This window comes from Canis aureus, chromosome 1, assembly GCF_053574225.1.
Source record: "Canis aureus isolate CA01 chromosome 1, VMU_Caureus_v.1.0, whole genome shotgun sequence".
NCBI classification, from domain to species: Eukaryota; Metazoa; Chordata; class Mammalia; order Carnivora; family Canidae; genus Canis; species Canis aureus.
Window position 1 is genome coordinate 115,086,835 of NC_135611.1, and position 20,335 is coordinate 115,107,169.

At 52.2% G+C, this 20,335-nt stretch overlaps 2 protein-coding genes across 7 annotated transcripts in view; both read right to left on the reverse strand.

The window, feature by feature from the left end:
- The window catches only part of ACTN4 (actinin alpha 4), a 72,978-nt gene extending 69,677 nt beyond the window's left edge, over positions 1–3,301 (reverse strand). For 4 of the 6 annotated variants that reach the window (XM_077852877.1, XM_077852837.1, XM_077852868.1 and 1 more), the window contains exon 1: positions 3,045–3,301. In XM_077852877.1, the coding sequence (XP_077709003.1) occupies positions 3,045–3,206 (162 nt within the window). In that variant the 5' untranslated portion in view covers positions 3,207–3,301. The remainder of the gene's footprint in view (positions 1–3,044) is intronic. The other 2 variants (XM_077852857.1, XM_077852846.1) reach the window with 1 other exon arrangement.
- A 5,394-nt stretch (positions 3,302–8,695) lies between these two features.
- Positions 8,696–19,267, reverse strand: EIF3K (eukaryotic translation initiation factor 3 subunit K). Its single transcript, XM_077852912.1, has 8 exons — positions 19,109–19,267; positions 18,003–18,101; positions 16,677–16,797; positions 14,914–14,988; positions 12,530–12,596; positions 12,353–12,430; positions 10,132–10,257; positions 8,696–8,761 (listed from the first exon to the last, which is right to left on the reverse strand). The coding sequence occupies exons 1-8, from the start codon at positions 19,165–19,167 to the stop codon at positions 8,730–8,732; spliced, it is 657 nt and encodes a 218-aa protein (XP_077709038.1). The 5' UTR covers positions 19,168–19,267; the 3' UTR covers positions 8,696–8,729.
- Positions 19,268–20,335: the final 1,068 nt, after the last annotated feature.

Consider the following 20,335-nt stretch of genomic DNA (forward strand, 5'->3'; position numbering starts at 1 on the left):
GGGACTGCAGTGATCCTGGAAACAGATTTTCAGGATACGTGAGTGTGCACAAGATACTCACAGGACTACCACTCACTCTCCGTGTACCAATGGCTCAGCAAGGCAAGAAGGACAACCTGTCATTCACTTAAGCGACACTGTAATGCAGAAAAACTCACCCAGACTGTTTGAGGGGTGGGGGGAGTTCTTCTTAGAAGGAAAAGAACAGTACAAATTTGTGTACATGTTCCTTTCCACCATTCCTTCCCCCATTTCATAAAGGATCCCTATTCCATAATAGGAAAGTGCACAGCGGTGAAGCAATATTTTCCCCCAAAGAACAGCTATGTGTAAATATTTGCTGCGGTAGGTATAAAGCAGGACATGCTAGAATCTGACCCTTATTGAGAACTGAAAGCGGCTTGTATTAGAGAACACTGTGAGCCACCCTTTCCCTCAACCTTGCCTGGTCCTTGAGGAAGGGAAGAGGGAAAAATAATACACAGCAGGCAGGGCCTTGGGGTTCTGGTGAGTCCTCGTTCCCACCCAGGGCCTGAATGGTGCTCTGGCCTCACCCTGTGCGTAAGGGAGACTTAACCACGAAGGAGCACACACCCTAACTCCCAGAAGGGAGTGGAAATGAGCTAGCAAAAGGAGTCACCTGGGGAGGCGTAGAAGACAGGAAGGGAGGGAAAAGGAAGGTTTCCCCCCTCTTCCCACCACCTGACAGAAAAAACCTCATTCTCCAAGCACTTGGAGCTGGAGAAGTCAGATCCCAAAAATACTCAACAACAACCCCATGGCCCCCTGTTCCCCTCCCAACTTTCCAAGTGTCTTGGCAACTCTTAACCTTTGCCACCCTGGCAAGGCCTCAGGCAACAAATTCTTGTTGGGACTACAGTCTAGATCTTCTCCCCTCAAAAAGCATTTTCACATCAGATCATCTCAACCTGGCGACCCTGAGATAGGTGGAGATAAGGAGAAGGACACCACCACCAACCTGCCACTCCCCCACTCCTGATGAGGAAATTCAAGTAGAGCTTGGGAATTTACCAAAGGTCCTGCCAGGCCCCACCCCAGGCCGCCCTGGAACAGCTGCCCCTTTCACCCTTCCCCTCCGCACTGGGCACTCTGCACTTGGGCCCCCAGGGTACCAATTCATACCCTTAAGAGGCTTCCAGTCACACTCCTGCTCTCACTCAAACCCCTTGAGTCTGCCCCATGTTCCTGAGAAAGTTCCACCAAATCCGCCCTCCCTAAGTCCCAATACCATACACATCCACTTCTGTAGGCCTCGCAGAAGGGTCTCCTTCCACACCCCCCACTCTCATTTTACAGATGACAGACCTGTACTAAGAGAGGAAGGCAGGGTCTTGCCCCAGGACCACAAAACTGATTAGTGACAAATCTGGGAAGAAAATTCAGATCTCCTGAACGTATTAAAAGCTTCTAACTTCGAGAACCTCCCACTCTCTTCACACACTTTAAACCACCTCCCCAAACACACACATCCACTCAACACGCTCCTTTCTTTAGCTCTTTCTGCACACAAACCCTCTCTTCTATCACTGGAGAGCCCCCCCCACACACACACCTTCTCTGGGCCTCCCACTCCTCTTGGTCTCCTTTTTCACTGCTGTGGTTCCCCCGCTAAGCAGCTTCCACACCCCAACATGCCACCTGAGAACAGACCCTGCTTTCAGGGTCCATTCACCCCCCACCCCACCAAAGACACAATTCTTGGGATCCCTGGGTGGCGCAGCGGTTTGGCGCCTGCCTTTGGCTCAGGGCGTGATCCTGGAGACCCGGGATCGAATCCCACATCGGGCTTCTGGTGCATGGAGCCTGCTTCTCCCTCTGCCTGTGTCTCTGCCTCTCTCTCTCTCTCTCTCTCTGTGACTATCATAAATAAATAAAAATTAAAAAAAAAAAAAAGGCACAATTCTTCCCTGACCCTCTCCCTGTCCCCCACCCCCAAACACACTCTGTAGTCCTGCGACTGTACCTCTAGAAGCCCTCCCCCCCAGATTCCTTTCTCAGTCCATCCATCACACACTGCCTTCCCAACGACTTTCATTTTCCTAATCTCCCTCATTACCCGCCATTCCGCCGCTCCCATTCTTTCTCTCCAGGATGCTCACCTTTTCCACACTACCTTTTCCTTAGGCTCCTCCAAACCCTTGGCTGAGCTTTTCAACCGTCCATCAGTTCTTCAGAATCCCCTCTTCAAAACTCTCCAGGTTCCCTCTGCATCCCTCCATCAATTCCTCTTACTCCTCCCGCCTCCCACTCAGAACAGGACACCCCAAATAAATCTCTTCAAACACTTCTTACGACTCCTAACTTCTTTCATTTGCACCCCTGCCCCCCCTCGCCCCCCACACCCCAGTCTCACACCCACTTCTTTCCTCTGCCCCTCTCCTTTTCCAAGTCTCCCAGGTCCCCCCACTACTCGTCAGACTCCACATCCCTTTCTTAGTACCCCCCCTACTCCATCCTCAGACTTCTCCACCCCCTTTAGAACTCCCCCAACCCCAAGGTTCTTCAGAGCTTTCTGCACTCCAAATAACCCCCTCCACCTCTCAGCCCCTCCTCAGGCTCCCCCAAACATCAATTCCATCCTGGCCCATAAATTCCAGACTCCTCCGTTCGTCTCCGCACCCCCAACCATCCTCTGACCCTTCCATCCCGCCTCAGACCCCAATTCCATTTTAGAGTCTCCAAGCACCTCGGTTTCCCCCAGTTCCCCGCCCAGGCCCTCCAATTCCTCCATCGGGCTGATTTCGTTTTTTGGTTTTGGGGGTTTTTTTGTTGTCGTTGTTTTTGACTTCCATATTCCCTACTCGGCCGCCAATTATTTTTTTCAGACTCCCAATACCTTGCTCAAGTTCTACAGTTTCTTCTCAGGACTACAAATCCCTTCCCGGTCCCGCCAATTCCTTCTCCTGACCCCCGACTCCCATCACGGACCCTCCAATTCCCTCTCGAGACCTCCAACCCCCTTCCAGCGCCCAACCTCCCTGGGAAGCCCCCCCTTGGGCCCGTCCGGCCCGCGGGCCGCGCACCTTGCGCTGCTGCTTCTCCCAGGCCGGGTCCAGCAGCAGGTCCCGGTCCCAGTCGTCTTCCTGGGCCATGTAGTCGCCCATGCTTCCCCCGCCGCCGGCGCCATTGCCCCCGCTGCTGGGGCCGTACTGGTACGACTGGTTCGCCGCGTGGTAGTCCACCATTCCGCCGCCTCTCGCTCGCCCACCAGCCCGTCCGCTCCCGCCTCAGCTCCCGCCCCTCTGCCCGAGCCTCCGCCGCCGCCGCCGCCGCTTCAGCTGCCTCAGCCCGCCCTCCCCCAGCGCCTGCGCACTGCCTGCCGCGCCTGCGCACTGCGCCGCCGCCGCCGCCCTCTCGCGCGCGCGCGCACCTCCTAACCAGAAATCGCTGAGACCCGCGTCGGGGAGTTCGGCGCCTGCGCAGAGCCCACTTCCCCTGCCGCGCCTTCAGCTCAGGTACGCGCCGCGTCCTCTCTCCCGCGTGAGCGCGCGCGTCCTCTGCGTGTGGGCGGGGCCAGGTCATGAATGATTCATAAGGCGGGGTCTCGCCTTCAAGCCTTAACCTGCTCGGGCCTGGAACGTGTCTTCCCGGTCAGCAACACAAATTCAGCAAGTATTTATTAAACGCCTACTGTGTGCCAGATCATGTTTTATTACCCATTGGCACTAAACAAGATAGGCAAAAATTCCTGCCCGCTTGGAACTACCTTCTGGTGAAGGAAGGTAACAGAGTCGTAGGAAGTACGTATGCCAGGGTGGTAAGTGTTATGGAGAAAAATTAAGCATAAAAAAGAAAAAAAGAAAAATTAAGCATGAGCTGGAATGTCAAACAGTAGTCAGGGCAGGCTTTGCAGAAAAGGAGGACATTTGAATCCAGACCTGGAGGATTCACAAAATGCACATGAGAGTTAGGTAGATTGGAATTGATACTGGCTGACCTGGAAGATAAAAGAATTTGGGGACTTGTCAATCTTCATTCATTCAACAAACACTTATTGAGCATCTGTGGTGTGCCGGAATTGCTCTTGGATGCTGGCAATACAGTGCTGAGCGTGATAAGCAGGATTGGTTCTCAAATGGCTCACATGGTGGGGGGATGACAATAAGTAAACAAATAAATACAGATAAGTGATGTTGCCGTATTTTTTTGAAGATTTTATTTATTTATTCATGAGAGACACAGAGAGAGAGGCAGAGACATAGGCAGAGGGAGAAGCGGACTCGATCCCAGGACCCGAGATTCCTCCCTGAGCCAAAGGCAGACGCTCAGCCTCTGAGCCACCCAGGTGTCCCATGATGTTGCCATATTAACAGGCCTCTCAAATTTAAATATCCAAACCTAAGCTTCTGATCTTCCTAAACCTGATTGCCCCCACAGTCATCCCCATTTCAATTAATGGCACCTCCATCCTTCCAGCTGTGTGGGCAAATAGGTCAATCCTTGCCTCCTCTTTGTCTTCACACCCCACATCCAGTTTAGGAAATTCTGTTAGTTCCATCTTAAAAATATAAATGGGGGCTGCCTGGGTGGCGCAGTTGGTTAAGTGCTGGACTCTTGGTTTCTGCTCAGATCATGATCTCAGAGTCATGAGATCCAACCCCATGTGGAGCCTGCTTAAGCCTAGTATGCTTAAGACTCTCCCTCTTGCTCTGCCTCCTCCCCCACTGTGTGTGCTTTTTCTTTTTCTCCCAAATAAATAAATCTTTTAAAAAGTATATACAGACCAGCCATTTTCTCCTGCTGCCACGCCCCACTCTAGCTCTGTCCACCCTTGCCTTGTCTCTGCTTGGATCACCACAGTAGACTCCTTATCATCTCCCTGCTTCCTTTCCCATTCCTCCACCCCATTCTCTTTCCCACAAGAAGCCCCAGGGAGCCTGTGAACACCTGAGTCAAATCTCTGATCTAAGTCTCTCCCTCCTCTGCTCAGAATCCCTCCTTGGTGGGGCACCTGGACGGCTCAGTGGTTGAGGGTCTGCCTTGAGCTCAGATCGTGATCCCAGGGTCCCAGGATCAAGTCCCACATCAGGCTCCTGCAAGGAGTCTGCTTCTCCCGCTGTCTATGTTTCTGTCAGGGAGCCCGACGTGGGACTCAATCCCCACACCAGGGATCACAATCTGAGCTCAAGGCAGACCCTCAACCACTGAGCCACCCAGGCATCCCCCAGCCTTGCTTTTGAAACAAGACACTCCTGGGTCTTCAGCCAGACCCCCAAGGTCCTTCCCCGTCCTGTCCCCATCTCCTCTCCCAGGTCACAGCCCTCTCTCCCTCTCAGTCTCTGAGGTTCTGCAGCACTGCCGACTTCTCTGCTGGTCCTCAAATGCACCAGGCACTTCCCAGCCTCAGGGCCTTTGTACTGTGTGATGCCTTGTTACCACTGCCTGGAATGCTTTCCCCACATACTGGAAGCCCAGGGCTTCAACAGCCTCCTCACCCACAGGTCTGCAGAAATATCACCCCTTCAGTGAGACCTTCCCAGACCACCTTAGTTAAAATAGCATCCTACACCTTCCGTCCTTGGCTTTATTTTTTCCAGCATACTGGCTACCTGATTGGCTTATTTACCATGTTTATCTGTCTCCTCCTCCAAGAGTGTCAGCCCATGAAAATGGGGATCTTTGGTCACTGCTGTTTCCCTGGTCTCTGAAGCAGTGTCTGGCACAAGATTGAAGCTTAATATATCTTAGGTGAATGAATAGATAGACTTAAGGCCATGATGAGTTTGAATTTTATTGAAAATGCAATGGGGAAAAAAGGGGGGGGGGCAGCCCGGGTGGCTCAGCGGTTTAGCGCCTGCCTTTGGCCCAGGGCCTGATCCTGGAGACCCCGAATGAGCCCCGCGTCAGGCTCCCTGCATGGAGCCTACTTCTCCCTCTGCCTGTGTCTCTGCCTGTGTGTGTGTGTGTGTGTGTGTCTGTGTGTGTGTGTGTGTCTCATGGATAGATAAATATTTTTAAAAAAATAAAAGAAAATGCAATGGGAAATTCAGGGAGGACCCTAAGCAGGGCAGGGCTGGGATCCAATGCAACTGTTCCTAGGATCCAGTGGCCACAGGAGGGGAACAGACTGTAGGTAGAGGGAGGGCAAGGAGACCAGCCAGGGAGTGGCCACAGTGGTCCCGATGTATGTGGTCAGGACCAAGATCCTGGAAGAGGAGACAGCCATGGAGGATGGGCAGTGGAAGGATTTGGAAAAGTGGAGCTGACCGGACTTACTGTCATGGATTGGATGGGGGGAGGGGGTGGCCAGGAGAATGAAGAATCCAGACTCAAGATGGCTCCCAAGGTTTGGACCTGGGCGACGGGAAGGTGAAATTGACTGGTCAGGAAAGGTAGGAAGGTTAAGGGTTTGAGTTAGAGTAGAGCAGGAATTGGCCCACAGTTATGAACAAAGGAGATTGTGTCAGAGTCAACTACTGGGGATGGAGATGAGAAGACATGGCTCCTCCAGGTATAGGAACTCATGGATTTCTCCCCACTTCTCTCAAAGGCACTGGAAGAGATCCACTGGCATGCAAAGGAAGGGGACAAGGCCTGGGCAGAGCTCAATTTCCCAGGGGATGCCAGGACCTGGCCAAAGATCCAGGAATGTTAGCTGTGACCTGGAGAACAAACCCAGGACTTCTGTGCTGGGCCTAGTTGGCAGAGAGCGCCACTAGGGCTATGGGTCATTGACTCCACCCTGACTGCTCCCAGTGGACACTGAAATACCTCCCAGACAAAGGGCTGAGATAAGTGGATGGCTTGTCAGGGAGGTTTAAATTAAAAGCTCCCTTCATTTCTGACATGTTATTAAGTAAATTCTATGCCCAATGTGGGGCTTGAATTCATGACCCCAAGATGAAGAGTCGCATGTTCTACTGGCTGAGCCAGCCAGGTGCCCCTGTTGTATTCCACTGTTAATTCTAGTTAGTGAACAAAAAAGGGCTGTGTCCTCTTAGGGTGGGACATGAACAGACACTGGGGTGCTAAGAAGAGACTATGGAAGCAACTAAATACACCCAAGTCCACGTGAACAAGACAAGCACCAAGCGTATTCTCTTACTAAACGGCAAACTGTTCTCAACTCTTTGGATGCATAAACTCACAGCAACTACTGAAGTGGGTACTCTCCCTGGCTGTAAAATTGAGGCACAAGGTTAACCAATTTGCCAACAGGTTGGTAGGCTGAGGTTTGAACTGTCTTACACCAGAGCCAAGTCTCTTAGCTGCTCAAAGGATCCACCTAGAGCAAAAGCAGGCTAAGTGGGAAAAGATGTGGCGCTGAGCAGCCACGATTAGTTGTGCAGGTTGTATTCTACACAAAGGCACCTGCTGTGTAGGTGAGTGGGAGTTGTACTCACATGGGGTGGCGGGTGCCTTTTCCTTAATTTACACAATCAAACAGCGTCCCAGTATTGTCCTATGCCCCTCTCCCCTCCTTTAGAGCTGGCTCCCAAGTTGTGAGCTAGAGACACCTTTTGCCCCCAGGGCTTGGGTACATCTTGCTTCCTGGCTCCTGCTCAGGTCTAGAACTCAGGGCAAAGGGTATACTGCCCTGCCCTGCCTGTCAGTGTCCTCAAAAGAATGATGGGTGTGAATGCAAACACATGAGGGAGGGCCAAGGGGGTACAGCTCAGACACTGTCACTGCCCTCTTCGTAGGCAAAGTTCATGTGTAAAGGCTTACAGAAATGTAACACTCCCTCATTTTACATTGAGGGCTGGACATCTCTGATGGTTTGTCTTTTCTTCTATTTTTCCCCAAAGGCAGTCACTGTGGTCTCTACCCCTTCTTCCTGCAGACAGCAGGATCAGAGGTGAAGACACTTGACCAAAGTCACCCTGCCAGACTCTGGAATACCTACCATGTAAGACAGAGAAGCAACCCAGCTGCAGATTAAGGAACATCAGCTAGGCCTCCTGGCCACTGTAGGCTGCGACTTGGGGATGGGGAAGGGACAGGGGAATGGCCTGGCTGAAAGTCCTGATTTTTCGGTAAAGTCTCCCCAAGCAGAATGGTGAGGACTAGTTTGTAACTTGAGCTAGGCTCTAATGAGGGGCCTAGCTGGAAGGAGGTCATGGAATCCCCCACAACTGACAAGGGTGTGTCATCCCCCTTTCACAGGTGAAGAAACTGAGACGGAGGCAGTCACCAAGCCAAGGACACACAGCTTGGTGGGCTGAGCAGTAGCCAGGGTAAGAGGCAGGCTGAATCCCACCACCCCTCCCATTCACTCCTCCGCCCACTGTGGGGCCACTAGCACCCCCATCTGAGGCCAAGGGGCAAAGGTTGTGCCTCCCCTTACCAGGAACCCACTCCTGTCCACCTAGGTGTTCCAGAGGACAGAAGAGATAGGGCCGCACCCAGGGGCAGGGCTGGACTCCTACATCCTAGTCACATCCTCCTCCTTGCTGATTCACACAGCCAGCTCCCTACTGGTGACCCGGTGGGTCAGGAAGGTGGGGGTGGAAGGTCGGTTGCTGGAAAGGGGCAGGAAAGGGGCAGGAAGTAGGAGGGAAGAAAGGAGCCAAAAGCCAAGCCCTACTGTGTGTGTGTGTGTGTGTGTGTGTGTGTGTGTGTGTAATGCAGAATGGAGGTGGCTCCCGCACAGAGTGGGCTGAGGCCTGCTCCCGGGCTCCCTCTAGTGGGCGAAGGGCAGAGGCAAAAAGCTAAGGAATGGGAGACAAAAAAATAAATCAACAAATCTTTATTAAACACCTGCCCGGTTACTGGGAGGAGGCCATAATGCTGGACACACCTGTTGAGAAGAGAAGAGGGGAGCAGGTCAACGTGGGAAGACTGGGAGACCAGCCTCCAACCACCAACCATGGCACTCAGAATTCTTCAAGGGTGGCATATCACAAACCCCCTTCTGGACCCTGGTCACCTTCACAAAGGCAGTTTGGTTTCTTTTTCTTTCTTTCTTTCTTTTTTTTTTTAAGATTTTATTTATTCATGAGAGACACACAGAAAGAGAGGCAGAGATATAACATAGAGGGAAAAGCTGGCTCCCTGCAGGGAGCTAAATGCAGTACTAATCTCGGATCCCGGGATCACACCCTGAGCTGAAGGCAGATGCTCAACCACTGAGCCACCCAAGCGTCCCTGGTTTCTTTTTAAAGTAATCTCTGTGCCCAACACGGGGCCTGAACTCCCGACCCTGAGAATAAGAGTCACGCTCTCCTGAGCAGCCAGGTGCCCCACTTGGGGCAGTAGTTTAAAAAAAGCTCGACTCTGGGGGCACCTGGGTGGCTCTGTGGTTGAGAATCCACCTTCGACTCAGGTCGTGATCCCAGGGTCCTGGGATTGAGTCCCACATCGGGCTCCCCAGAAGGAGCCTGATGCTCCCTCTGCCTATGTCTCACATGAATAAATGAAATCTTAAAAAAAAAATTCTTTTAAATAAAAAGTAAGAATTTCGACTCTGGAGCAAGGAGCCCTGCGTCCGAATCACAGCTCTGCCTCCTCCCAGGTGGGTGGCCTCAGGTAAGTTCATTAACACCAGCTCCTCCATCTGCAAGAAGCATCTACCCCACATAGTCCCAGGATTAAGTGACATGCTCATAACAATGCCTGGCACAATTCTTTGCTCTTCTCACCACCATCACAGTAACATTTACTACGTGCCATTTGCAAGACACTCTAAACACTGGATTTCCATCTTCTGTAGAGCCTTTTGCCACAGTGACTTCTCACCCAGAACCTCAACAAAGGTCCACAGGCCCCATGCACAGAGATGATTGCCCACTGAGTCCTGATCCCCAGATCAGTACCAAATTAGCTGGTTTGGACCAGGAAGCCACGCTGTACCAAGACATTCTAAGACCCCAGTTGTATGGGAGCAGCCTACCCCCCGGCTCTGGGTTCTCACTCACTTTACGACAGAGCTCCTGGGACCAGTAAGGGTATGGAGACACCCTGCAAGGCCTGTCCAAGCCCTGTGGGGTCCTGGGGAAGGACACCCATCATTCCACTGTCATTCAGCCTCTGCAGGCAGCCCTGTGAGAGAAGTCAATGGACTCTGGCAGATGCAAATTTCCTGGCCCTGAACCAGACTGTATCTACGAAAGTTCCTGTCAACAGGCACCTCCTTAGTCCCACAGCCAGAAGCTTGGGGCCACCACTCACTGTCAAAGTCGATCTTCTCCACGATGTTCTTGGGCTTGATGCTCTCCTCTTGGCTACAGATGAAGATCTGGCCTGACTCATCTGCGCTCCAGCCGTACTTGCTCATCCACACTTTTAGCTGGCTGTCTGTGGGTGACACAGGCCGTGCAGGGGCTCAGTCACCCCAATCCCCCAGCACCAGGCAGCCGAAGACCAGGGTGCCTTCCCCACCCAACTGCTTCAGGGGCCACCAGGAGCTCCAGCTGCCAGGCTTGCATTTCTGCAATTCATTCTCCAAACAGCAGCCAGAGGGAGCCTGCCAGCTTTCCCAGTTTTTTTTTTTTTTTTTTTAATTTTTATTTATTTATGATAGTCACACAGAGAGAGAGAGAGAGAGAGAGAGGCAGAGACACAGGCAGAGGGAGAAGCAGGCTCCATGCACCAGGAGCCTGACGTGGGATTCGATCCCGGGTCTCCAGGATCGCGCCCTGGGCCAAAGGCAGGCGCCAAACCGCTGCGCCACCCAGGGTTCCCAGCTTTCCCAGCTTTCCCAGTTATGTAGCAGGGCTTTTGTCGCCACGTCTTTGAATTTTCTGTCCCTTTGCTCTCCCAGCACAAGTCTTGTTTCCAGCAGCTCCCTTCTCTGCTTTGCCACACAACGTTGAGATGGTTTTAAAATTATGCCATCACTAACATAAGCCCAAAGCATCAGTTGAGAATTTATTTGCAGGCCGTTTTGCTCTTAAAAAACATGCCAGTAAGAAGGTACAGCCAAAAAATATCCTACTACTTGAAGTCACTCTTTTGTGTGACCCTGAGCAATTTGATAAATTCATCTCCCTCTCTTCTGATTCAAGTCTAAGGGTTGTTTCACTCCTTTTCAACTTAATTTCACTTTTCAGGATATAAAACATCTACCTGATGTAAAGCACTTAACACAGCCTGATACAAAGTGTCCAATAAAAGTTAGCTTCTGCTAAAAAATTGTGCCTGGTGACACAAACTACTGGATCAAAAGCAAACCTATCCAAATAAGGTACTTAGACAAATCTCACCCCCTACCCACAGCTCTCTCTCCCTGTGCTCATCCCCAACCTCCCAGGGAGTAACCATTCTCCTTAGTTTTATTATTCTTCCTGTGTATCTTTTCCAAAAATGAATAAATACACAAACATGCTTCTCTTTCTTTTCTTCTTTCTTTCTGGAAGGATCTTTTATTTTTTTACTTATTATATTTATTATTATTAAAGATTTATTTATTCATTTATTTATGATAGACATAGAGAGAGGCAGAGACACAGGAGGAGAGAGAAGCAGGCTCCATGCTGGGAGCCCGACATGGGACTCGATCCCTCGATCCCGGGGCTCCAGAATCTCGCCCTGGGCCAAAGGCAGGCGCTAAACCGCTGAGCCACCCAAGGATCCCCACTTATTATATTTAAAGTAGGCTCCATGCCCAGCATGGAGCTCAACACAGGGCCTGAACTCACAACTCTGAGATCAAAACCTAAGTTGAGATCAAGAGTTGGACGATTAACTCCGCTGGGCCACCTAGGTGCCCCTGGAAGAATCTTTTGAAAACACAAATCTGATCATGTCCCTCCCTGCTCAGAACCTCCCTGCAGCTCCAGCTCACTCAGGACAAAGGACTAAGTCCTCAGGAGGCCCCATGGTATCTGAAGATCTCCCTCCTACCACCACTACTCCACCCTCAGCTCTGCCCCTCCCTCATTGTGCTCCCACCAGGTACCCTGGAGGCTCTTTAAACAAGATAGACACTCCCCTGCCTCAGCATTCTCTGGTTTGCTCAGCTCTCAGGCTGCCTGCCTGACTCCTCCAAAACATCTATTCACCTCAGCCCCTTGAGCTGTCTTGCATGACTTGACACTAGACTTATACATCTCATTTTGTTATGTTTTGCTACTTCTGTGAGAACAAATCTGAGCCATTGTTCCATTCACCGCTGTATCCCTAAGGCCTAGAACAGTCTGGTACAAAGAAGGCATTCAAATAACTTATGTAGAATAAAATAAATGAATGCCATGGCATCTCCCCCCAAGGAAGGGTACTTTTTTTTTTTAAGGGTATGTTTTATACTAGTTTCTTACTCCCTCAATAACAAGCTGGGCTGGATCTTCAATGACTTGTTGAGGCAGGGATGAGTCCATCTGAGGAGCTGACCGAGGCCCACGGTCCCTGACCAGCCTCCTCGATTGGCACCAGAGACCCAGAGAGGCCTTACCTGTTAGATCCCCGAGCATCTCAGCCAGCAGCCAGCGATCAATGTGCTGATAAGTGATGCCCACAACGTGGCAGATAACTGCAGAGATAAGGAACGAAGATGGTGGTCATCCCTGGGACCTTGCTGCCACTCCCTATCCCTTCCCCCTGGGGAGCCCAGGCTCCGAGAGGGACTTACATTTTCGGACAGAGTCTTCGAAGCCGGTTATACCTTCCAGGAGGTCCATGTTTTCATCCAGGGCTTGCTGGAGGGCAATGATAATGTTAGTAACATCAAGATTATTACAGTTAACAAAATTAGCAGTAGAAGCTGACACGTGGGCATTCACCCCACGTGCCAGCTTTTTTTCTCTATGCAACCCTATGATGTAAGGTACTATTTTTGTCCACTTTTAGAGACGAAAAAAGTAAGGCTCAGAGCAGCAAAGTGACTTGCCCCAAACCTCAGAGCTGGTGTTTGAAATCAGGCAGGCAGAAACCACACACCCAAAGAGGGAACAGAGACAGATTAGCTAACTGCACTCACCTACCTCCTCCTGCTCCTATCTCACTCAGAGAAAAGGCCAAGTGTCCCACCTTGGCCTACAAGGCCTCACAGGATCTGCCCGTCACCTCACTCTCCTCAGCCCTTTGCTCCAGCCATGGGGGACTCCTCGCTGCTCCTCATCAGACACACCATGCACACGCCCACTTTAAGGTCACCCTCCCAGCAAGAGCTCCCTCCAACAATACTGCAGGAAATGAAGAACCTACAAGGACAATGAAGGGGAGCAGCCAGTGAGACAGAAGGATATATAGGAGAGTAATTGTCATGAGGGCCAGATGATAAAAGGATTTGAGAGAACAGTGTGGCACCCCCATCAGAGGAGGCCAACAGGGCAGACAGTATGGGTATCATGGTGCATGCGTGCTCATGTTTATGCTGGAGACTGGGGGAAAGAAGGCTGACCACAAAAGCCTGAATGAAGTGAGTGCAGTGGGTTCAAGTGAGCAAGGAGAAGAGAGACAGCACAGGCAACCCCTCCTGCGAGCACGAATAACCAACAGTCCCCCTCCACCCAACCCCTGAGGGGTTTCCTGGGATGGGATACTTTCTGCTCAACGGGGAACAGAGAAAGAGAGCAAGAGACAAAGGTGAACGTGGAGGTTCAGGGAGAGTTCTCTTTTTGTAGGGTAGAACTAACTATACAGCAGGAGTGGTCTGATGACAGAAACAATCAGGGAAGGCCAAATTTGCTGCCCTGTGAGAGTAGGGAGAGGTGTTGGTGTTATGCTGCTGAGTGGGCGAGAGGCAAGGGGAACTGTGCACCAGATGAGGGGTGGCCTGAGATGAGGAGTGCCAATTCACCCTCCCAAACAGAAAAGTGTTCAGTCAGCTACCAGTCAATGTCCAGGCCAAGAGCAGTAATGCGTGGGAGTTCTGCTTTGGCTGCTTCTCTTTTCCCACAAAACAAGGCAGAGGAGCTCAAATTGAGATTGAGAAGGGAGGGAGGAGAGGGGATGAAGAGTGTGAAGAGATGGGAGCGAGCTAGACACTAGGCCAGGAGATGAGGAGCACAGTGGATCTGACAGGCCTTCCTCCAGCCTCTCTCTCTCTCATGGTCTCAGGTACAGATTTATGCTGGAGGAGGAAGCCCAACAGAGGACCAGGGCCGCTGGTCAGGCCCAAGAACACCAGGCTGGAGACCTCACAGGGGTGAGCCGGAAAGTTAGGAGGAAGTGGTCAGAGGGTGGATTATGTTTGACATTCGTGGGCAGAGAAGGGAGCAATCACTGCTGAAGACAGGAACTGGGTAGTGGCTCCCCATGTTCCCTGGGCATCAGAAACACTGGGGGTAACTGCTTAATATCCCAACACCTAGACCACATTCAGACCAATTATATCAGACTCTGAGGCTCGGAATCAACTATCAACTATCAATTTGTTTAACTCCTCAGGGATCCAATGCACTGAAAGTTGCTCTAGGGCATGACCGGGAGAGGGCCAAGGTCACAAGGAGGACAGACGCTAAGGTCGGGGAGGTGGAAGGATCACTGGTGTGGCTTTGCAAGCATCTAAAAATGACAAGAGGAGTGGCAAGTGGCAGTGAGTTGGAACTGTTATTCATGAAAGGAAGAGCGGTCGTCAGGGGGCTCAAACCAACAAGGTGGGGCAGGAAGTGCCAATATCAAGCTTCAGGACTGCAGGGTTTCAGTGGGAGAGAGATGGGTCTGGGAACGACAGGAGAGAAGGACCCTTGGCATCCCACTGGGAAAAATTACAGAAGTGGAGGGTGGGACTCCAGTTTGAGCAAGAAAGGGAGGGAGCATCCAGAGGATGGAGGACTTCAACAGGAAGGACAGACAGGGTTCATGCATGTGTGCCCTTGGAACAGGGGCACAAAGGACAACATGGGAATCCTGGCTCAGTACGAGGATGACAAGTCCATGTGGTCATACTTGTAAAGACTGAGCATGGGACTGCTCAGTTATGCAGGCAGATGACAAATGTGCGTTCTTGTGCAGCTCAGCAGCCTGCCCCACTCAGCCCAGCCACCCACCCTGCCCCTGGAGCCAAATTACCCAGAAGGCCTGGAAGTGGCAGGTCTCCAGCAGGTCTCCGAGGTATAAAATCTGCCGGATTGGCCGTTCTTCTTGCTAAGGGGAAAGTGTTAAGGGAAAACAGCCCTGAACCTTAGGAGGCTGCCGCTGGGCCCCACGCCACCTCCTGCCGCCTACCTTCAGTTCATCGCAACACGGCTGCTAAAGGCAATAGACAATCCAGCGATGGAGACATTAAACCAACGACTGGCCCATCCACACACTGGGATCAAGGCAACTCTCAGAGAACCAACGTGGAGACTCGACAAGACACGCTGGGATACGAAAAAGCAAGATGCAGACCAACATGCATAAGAGCCCACCATCTGGGTGGGGATGGACACACATGTGTATGTGAACACACACTACTTGTGTGACTCTAGGGTTATCTGTGGAAACGTACCCAAGAACTGCAAGCATCTGTTGCCTCCTGGAAGGGGAATAGGGTGGCTATGAGACAGGGGAGGGATGAAGCCTTGTCATTTTTCCACTGTATACTTCTCCACACTTCTAACAGTGTACTGCATGCTTTTTGTTTTGTTTTGTTTTGTTTTTGAAAAGCCACCAGAAAAGACCCCTGGGGAAGGTAGACAATCTCTCAGAAGGTAGGTACTCCTACGGACCCACTTTGGCAGAGCAGGTTCAAAGAGGAAGCCATCATTTCTCAACTCAGATATCAATGGGCAGGTTAAGTGTGATGGCGTTGGGACTGCGAGTGCTAGAAGACAGGGCCTGGCATGGAGGGAGACTCTGCCAAGCTTGTCAGGTAATCACAGGACAGTGGGAGGATCACCTGGCCAAGTGGTGGACAAGTTACCAAACAGCAGACCAGAGCAAAGTGGGGCGAGGTGGCGGGAGGGAGCCAGTTTATTTTCACTCAACCTTTTTTTTTTTTTTTTTTTTTTAATTTTTTTTTTTTTTTATGATAGTCACAGAGAGAGAGAGAGAGAGGCAGAGACACAGGCAGAGGGAGAAGCAGGCTCCATGCACCGGAAGCCCGACGTGGGATTCGATCCCGGGTCTCCAGGATCGCGCCCTGGGCCAAAGACAGGCGCTAAACCGCTGCGCCACCCAGGGATCCCTATTTTCACTCAACCTTTATTCACTGAAGGCCAGCACTGAGCCAGACACAGAAGATACACACAATGAAGCTCAGCTAACGATCCAGCTCTTCCTGCCCACTGCCTCTTGCCTGGTGGCCTTCACTCAGCTACAACCATCACAGGAATCCTCTCAAAGCATAAATCTACCCATCTTACTGCGCGGTTTCAAAGCCTTCTATGGCTTCCCAGTGCCCTTCAAATTGCATTTTGAAATCTGTGCTGAGGCTACACCAAACTTCCTCTACTGCCTCTGAAAGAGCACTGACCTCTTCTTTTTTCTCCAGGCCTCCTTACATATTTATTCCCTCTGCCCAGATCACCCTTCCTTAACTGACATTCCCTCCTTTCAGAGGTTCCCTCCTTCAAGAAGCCTTTCCTAACAGGTGCCTCCCCTGGCTTCCCTAAACCCCAACCCCTGACTACTGCAGGCTGTCACTGACAGAGGACTCATCTCTGCTACTGGACTGTGAGCCCTGTGAGGGCAGGGGCCAGGTCTGTTGCAGCCACCAAAATGTCCCACCCAGTACTGCACCAAATCCAGGAGTTTGTGGCTGAACCCACAGACCACTTCCCGGGGAGTTCATCTACCTTGCCCCCACCCCGTCCTACACACCCGGCCGGACGGATAAGCTGGAAGGATACATGTGCCTGATCGATCATGCACTTGCACAGTGTGAAGTCGGTGTGGGGCAGATTGGTGAGGGCCTTTAGCAGGATCTGGGCGGTGACCGTAGTTTGAAAGAAGGCTGGGTTGAACTGGTACCTGAGAAGGGGAACAAGAGACAGAGCAAGAGGCCCAGACCTCTTCAGGTCCCTGGGCCTCACCAGATACCCAGTGCTGTGTGGCTCAGAGCTCAGGAATTGGCACGTGCCTGGGCTCCAACCCCGAACACAGCACTCTGGCTCTGTGACCTTAACCTCCCTGACCCACTTTCCTGCTTGTGGATGGGAACAGTTAATCCTCTCAACCATTCTGTAAGGCAGATGCTGTTAAGTGGTCACAAACAAACCAATACCTACGTATAGTCTAAAGCAGTGGTTGAGGTTCTGGAGCCAGACTGCTTGGGTTCAAACTTCCCTGACAAGTGACCTTGAACTAGTTCTTTTAAATTCTCTGTGTATCAGTCCCCTCCTAGAAGGGACAACAACAACCCTATCTACTTCACAAAGACAGTTCGACATCTGAGTTAATACATACAAAGCTTACAGCGCAGTAGCTACCACAGATGAGTGCTCATTAAGCAGCAGTTACACCAGTAACAATCTTAACAACCTCACAAATACAAAGTGTTCTTATCTCTCCTTTACAGACACCAAAACTGAGACAATGTATAAAAATTACCTAACTGCTGTGAGGAAAGGATGCAAATCCCCATCAGCAGGAGAAAGGGTAATTAAAACACAGTGAAGCACTATACTAAAATGATGACAAATTGCAGCTGCAGGAAAAAATGGATCCATCTCACAACCCTGGTGCTAAGCAGAAGATGCCAGATGCAGAAAAGCTCACATCACATACTATTTATGTCATATCCAACACAGGCAAACCTAAGCCAAGTTAATCAGGATGAATGCTTGTGTGGTCAACTCACATGAAGCCAGATCATGAGAGCATAAAAGTGGTTACCAGGGCAGGGGTGAGGTGGCTGGCAGAAAGCACACAAGGCAAAGAGCCTGGGAACCTGACAACACTCAATTTTGTAATAAGTGTGATGTCCACATAGGTTTGCACTTATACTTATTTAGCCATATTTTTGTGTTTTGTACCAACCTATTCGTGCAACCTGCAATTAATTTTTTAAAAAACTACCTCTCCTTCTGCCCCAACTGTCTTGGCTTCCTTGTCTTACACACCAAGAGAAGTCACATCCTGAAGACTACCCCCCCAACTCTGGCCTCATCCAATGTTGAGAGTGGCATGCTGCGGGCTACGCTGTCACGCAGGTGGGGGTGAAGGCAGAGACTCACAGCTTCAGGACAGCCAGGTTGGCTTCCAGATCGTAGGCATTCTCCTTGGCCTGTGTTTCCACATACCGCTCCAGGGTGGCTAGATTCTCAGGATTGTACCTACAGAAGAATCAAGATGGGTGAGCAGAGAAGAAACAGGAGCTGAGGCCAGTCACTCTGGGTAGAGAGGAGAAGGCCACTGTAACCTGCAACTGTATCAAAGTCTTTTTTTTTAAAGATTTATTTATTCATTCATTCATTCATTCATTCAGAGAGAGAGAGAGAGAGGCAGAGACACAGGCAGAGGGAGAAGCGGGCTCCATGCAGGAAGCCCGATGCGGGACTCGATCTGGGGTCTCCAGGATCACGCCCTGGGCTACAGGCGGCGCTAAACCGCTGCGCCACCGGGGCTGCCCCTGTATCAAAGTCTTGAATCAGCTCCATAACCTCTAATAACACTTATCCACATTACACACCTAAGCTGAGCTCTGACCTCCATCAGAGCCCTGGGTCTTTCCCAGATGTCCTCCCGATCCCTCCACCAATCAGTAATCACAACCTGTACACCAGGCCTCCTGGACATCTCTGCCACTCATCCCCTTCCCCCCTCCTCAGGCCCCTATCCTGGTTTATCCCCATCCTCTCCTGCTCGGCTTCCCCAACCCCAGCCCCGATGATTGCTGACTATCACTGCCTATTGCCCGGTTAGTATGGACTCTGAACTGGGAACCCCCATGAAAGCATGGCCCGGGGCTGTCTTGGTCACCTCTGGTTCCCCAGCACTGCCCAGCGCTGATGGAATAGATTTCAGTGCCGTGTGCTGAAGCAATGGCATGAGAGGTAAGAAAAAAGGAGATGAAAAGGCATGACACACGCAGTGAGAGGCTGAGGAGCAGAGTGCGGAGAAGCAGAGGGAGACCTTAAAGCAATGAAAAAGCCGAGGACTGCGAGGTAGGCAGGGCCGTCTCCTGCCCGTAGGCCCCTGTGGGGCCGTTTCCTCACACTCCTCCAGAAGCGGGAAAGCCTCCCCCGGGCCAAGTTAGGACCCGACCACCCCTTGCGGTCTCTACAAAATCTCGCCCACCACGCCGCGCGGCCGCAAGCGCTCCCTCCGGCCGGGCTCAGACCTGTCGATACCCTTGAGCAACTTGCCCACGTTCGCTCTCATCTGCTCAAACATCGCCATGACGAACGTCGCCTCCCACACCCGGGCGGGAGCAGGAGACCCAGCCGGTACGGCGTCCTCGAGGACCGGAAGAGGAAGAGGTGGCGGAAACGGAAACTACGTTGTTGTCTCCTCCGCGGCGCCTGCGGCGGCCGCCACGTGACTTTCTTCCCGGCGGGCGCATTTGGCGCGTGCGCACAAGCGCCCCCCGAGCTGGACCGACAGCGTGAGAAAAGGCTTAATGTAGCCCAGTGCGCAGGCGCCGTCTCCGGGCGAGGAGGCGGGGCGAGGCTTTTCCCGGGCCCCGCGCGCCGAGCTCTAGCCCCCGGGACGTGAGCGCGAGCTCGCCCGCGGGGACACGGCTCCCTAACGTCCTGCACGCGGCGTGTTGCGCGCGGTCGTGAACTCACAAAAATGTGCCGATATGCGCGCCGTATCTCTTCGTTTGGGCCCTGGCCAGATTCCCCAGGGAGGTGCTCTCTGAGGTCCCCTTTGCCCCAGGCCTCGGCCTCTTGGGCAAGATCCTGAGCTCTGGAGCCCTGAACCTCTCCCCGACCTCCGCCCCAGCCCCAGAGGTGGGCACCCCGAAAGCTGTGGTGCCCTGCCGTGCAGGGGCTGAGGTGAAGGGCTCCTGGACCCTGCCGCAGGGCGCTCAGGCCCCTTTAGGTTCCAGTCTTGCAGAAGGGGAGAGACCCCTGTGTGTGCTCTCATGAGTTACATGTGTACCATTCTGCACACTTTAGGCGTGAATGCACAAGCATGTGTCACATCCGTGGGGGTATGTGCTCTGGGTACAACCGCATGTATGCACACGGCTTTCCAGGCATGTGTCCGGCTACTGGTCTGTGCACAGTGGGTACACAGGTGGGTGTGTACATGTACCCCGGAGAACGGGCACGTACACTGCATGGCCACTCCTGTGCAGGCCTTCCATCTCCGGATGGTGGCCAAACCCTCAAGCACTCAGCAGAGTTTCAACTGTGGTTTTTAGCCACCGCCCAGAACGCGGGAGGGGGTGCCAGAGCAACCCCCCCAGATCATAAGATAGTTTGCATCTGGTTTACATTCAGCCCCGGGTCCTGGAGGTGGGGGGGGGTCCCCTGGGTCCCAAGGCAAGCTACCCCTCACAGGCTCTCAGGGCCCAGGGGATAGGGGGTGGAGCCGGCTGCACAGCCCTGTGCTGGGGCAG